A 3,759-nucleotide genomic window follows, 5' to 3' on the forward strand; every position below is an offset into this window, starting at 1 on the left:
TGGGGACATTGGGGACATTGGGGACATTGGGGACACAGTGACTCCTGCGCCCAGTGCACCATGGTCTGCGAGATCAGCTCCTGCAGCGTGCCTGGGGACGGGGACAGTGGGGACATTGGGGACATTGGGGACATTGGGGACACAGTGACTCCTGCGCCCAGTGCACCATGGTCTGCGAGATCAGCTCCTGCAGCGTGCCTGGGGACGGGGACAGTGGGGACATTGGGGACACTGGGGACATTGGGGACACAGTGACTCCTGCGCCCAGTGCACCATGGTCTGCGAGATCAGCTCCTGCAGCGTGCCTGGGGACAGGGACAGTGGGGACATTGGGGACACTGGGGGTATCGGGGACATTGGGGACACAGTGACTCCCGCGCCCAGTGCACCATGGTCTGCGAGATCAGCTCCTGCAGTGTGCCTGGGGACAGGGACAAACAGGGACATTGGGGACAGCAGGGACAGTGGGGACATTGGGGACATTGGGGACATTGGGGACATTGGGGACACAGTGACTCCTGCGCCCAGTGCACCATGGTCTGCGAGATCAGCTCCTGCAGCGTGCCTGGGGACAACGGGGACATTGGGGACATCAGGGATATCAGGGACACTGGGGACATTGGGAACAATGGGGACACAGTGACTTCTGTGCCCATGGTCTGCCAGATCAGCTCCGGCAGCGCCGCCACCTTGGGGACATCTTGGCCAGCACCTTGGGCACAGTTCGGCCAATTTTTTAGGGACATCTTGGTTGGCACCTTGGGGACAATTTGGCTGTGTCTTGGTGACATCTTGGTTGGCACCTTGAGGACACCCTGACCAGATCCTTGGGGACACCTTGTGTGTCACCTTGGTAACACCCTGGTCAACTCTTTGGGGACACCTCGTGTGTCACCTTGGTGACACCCTGACCAACTCCTTGGGGACACCTCGTGTGCCACCCTGATGCCCCCTTGGCCGCGTCCCGGACACAGCTGAGTGTCCCTGTCCCCACCCCGCTGTCCCCTCCTCACTGGGCACCGGGGGCTCCTCGGGGGGGGTCTCCTCCTCCTTGGGGGGTCCCCGGACCCCCACCACCTTCTGCACCAGCCCCAGCAGCCGCTGCCGCAGCGACGTCTCCTCCTCCTCCTCCTCTTCCTCCTCCGTCAGCTCCACGCCTGGGGGACACGGTGGGGGGGTCACAGGGGTGTCCCTGTGTCCCCATGTCCCCAAGGCGGGGGTCTCAGGGTCCCTGGGTGGAGTCCCTGCGCTCCCGGGGGTCTCTGGGGTCCCACAATGGGGGTCCCAGTTCCTTTGGGGAGATCCCAGTTCCCCTGGGGGTGTCCCCAAGGCCAGGGGGCATCCCCATAGCCAGGGGGGTGTCCCCAAACCCTAGGGCATTGTCCCCAAGCCCAGGGGGTGACCCCACACCCCAGGGGGTGTCCCCATGCCCAGGGGGGTGTCCCCATGCCCCAGAGGGTGTCCCTAAGCCCAGGGGGGTGTCCCCACACCCTAGGGCATTGTCCTCACACCCCAGGGAGGTGTCCCCATGCCCAGGGGGGTGTCCCTGTCCCCCCCTCACCGCAGTGGGCCAGCAGGTCATTGTGGAAGTCCAGCAGCTCGTCCCGGATGTCCCCAGGCACGGGACACTCCTCATCCTCAGCCCCCCCCTTGTACTGCATCAGCATGTTGATCTGGGGACACAGGGACACGGGGGGACACGGGGGGACAGCAGGTCACGGGACCATCCCTGTACACCCCTCCCTGTGTGCCCCACATGTCCCCATGTCCCCACCAAATCCCCCTGTTCCCCACATGTCCTCCCGACGTGTCCCCATGTCCCCCCAGCATGTCCCCTTGCACATCCCAGCCAAGGCCGTGTCCCCAGGGGTGTCCCTAAGGTGTCCCTGCAGTGTCCCCATCCTGTCCCCACTTTGTCCCTGCTCTGTCCAGCTCTGTCCCCATTCTGTCCCCGCACTGTCCCCACTCTGTCCCCCCTCTATCCCTACTCTGTCCCCTTTCTATCCCCACTCTGTCCCCTTTCTATCCCCACTCTGTCCCCACAGTGTCCCCGCGCTGTCCCCACTCTGTCCCCATTCTATCCCCTCTCTATCCCTGCTCTGTCCCCATGCTGTCCCCGCTCTATCCCCCCTCTGTCCCTGCTCTGTCCCCATTTTATCCCCACGCTGTCCCCACGCTGTCCCCACTCTGTCCCCGCTCTGTCCCCACGCTATCCCCCCTGTATCCCCGCTCTGTCCTCTTTGTCCCCGCTCTATCCCCCCTCTATCCCCGCTCTGTCCCCATTCTATCCCCGCTCTATCCCCCCTCTATCCCCGCTCTGTCCCCACTCTGTCCCCACAGTGTCCCTGCTCTATCCCCGCCCTGTCCCCCCTCTGTCCCCACGCTGTCCCCGCGCTGTCCCCGCGCTGTCCCCACCTGCTCCTGCGGGGGCGAGCGGAACTCGCGGGTGCGCCGCGCGGTCTCGGCGGCCGACATGGTCAGAGCCCGCATCAGGCGCCCGTAGCGGCGCCGCTGGTCCCGCTGCAGCCGCTGCACGTGGCGCTCCGAGAAGGCCACGATGGCCTCCACACGGTGCTGCAGCTCCCGCTCGCACAGGTGCTGCAGCAGGTGGCACATCTGCGGGGACACGGGGACATCAGGGACATCAGGGACATGGGGGACACAGGGACCTACACACGGTGCTGCAGCTCCCGCTCGCACAGGTGCTGCAGCAGGTGGCACATCTGCGGGGACACGGGGATGTCAGGGACATCGGGGCACTGGGGACATTGGGGACACAGGGACCTCCACACGGTGCTGCAGCTCCCGCTCGCACAGGTGCTGCAGCAGGTGGCACATCTGCGGGGACACGGGGACATCAGGGACATCAGGGACATGGGGGACACAGGGACCTACACACGGTGCTGCAGCTCCCGCTCGCACAGGTGCTGCAGCAGGTGGCACATCTGCAGGGACATGGGGACATTGGGGGCACTGGGGACACTGGGGCCATTGGGGACACAGGGACCTCCACACGGTGCTGCAGCTCCCGCTCGCACAGGTGCTGCAGCAGGCATCAGGGACATTGGGGGCACTGGGGACACAGGGGATTGGGGACACAGGGACCTCCACACGGTGCTGCAGCTCCCGCTCGCACAGGTGCTGCAGCAGGTGGCACATCTGCGGGGACACGGGGACGTCAGGGACATCGGGGACAAGGGGATGTCAGGGACGTCAAGGACACTGGAGACATCAGGGGATGTCAGGGACACGGGGACATTGGGGACAGAGGGACCTCCACACGGTGCTGCAGCTCCCGCTCGCACAGGTGCTGCAACAGGTGGCACATCTGCGGGGACACGGGGACACCGGGGACATCAGAGACATCGGGGACATGTCAGGGACATCAGGGACATTGGGGACATCAGGGATGTAGGGGGATTGGGGAGATGAGGGACATTGGGGACACCATGGGGATGGGGACTGGGGACCCCAGGACATCGCTGGGGAGGGGACAAGGACACCGGGGAGGAGAGCCCAGGGAGGGGACAAGAGGTGATGGGTGTCCCTGGGGGTGTCCCTGGGGGTCTCCCTGGGGGTGTCCCCGGGGGTGCCCTGGATGTCCCTGGGTGTCCCTGGGGGTGTCTCTGGGTGTCCCTGGGCATCCCTGGAGCTGCCTCTGGGGGTGTCCTGGGTGTGTCCCTGGGTGTCCCTGGGCGTCCCTGGGCGTCCCTGGGTGTCCCTGGGGGTCTCCCTGGGGGTCTCCCTGAGGGTGTCCCC

At 65.5% G+C, this 3,759-nt stretch overlaps 1 protein-coding gene across 1 annotated transcript in view; it reads right to left on the reverse strand.

Moving 5' to 3' along the window:
• Positions 1-3,328, reverse strand: part of LOC120505122 (ryanodine receptor 1-like) — a gene marked incomplete at its 5' end in the record, with an annotated part of 41,907 nt that extends 38,579 nt beyond the window's left edge. The window contains 6 exon segments of the mRNA XM_039715359.1: positions 483-565; positions 1,014-1,157; positions 1,562-1,673; positions 2,416-2,616; positions 3,106-3,159; positions 3,275-3,328. Of these exon segments, the coding sequence (XP_039571293.1) occupies positions 483-565; positions 1,014-1,157; positions 1,562-1,673; positions 2,416-2,616; positions 3,106-3,159; positions 3,275-3,328 (648 nt within the window).
• Between the last annotated feature and the right edge of the window lie 431 nt (positions 3,329-3,759).

This window comes from Passer montanus, unplaced genomic scaffold, assembly GCF_014805655.1.
Source record: "Passer montanus isolate IOZ18808 unplaced genomic scaffold, ASM1480565v1 scaffold327, whole genome shotgun sequence".
In the NCBI taxonomy this organism is placed as follows: domain Eukaryota; kingdom Metazoa; phylum Chordata; class Aves; order Passeriformes; family Passeridae; genus Passer; species Passer montanus.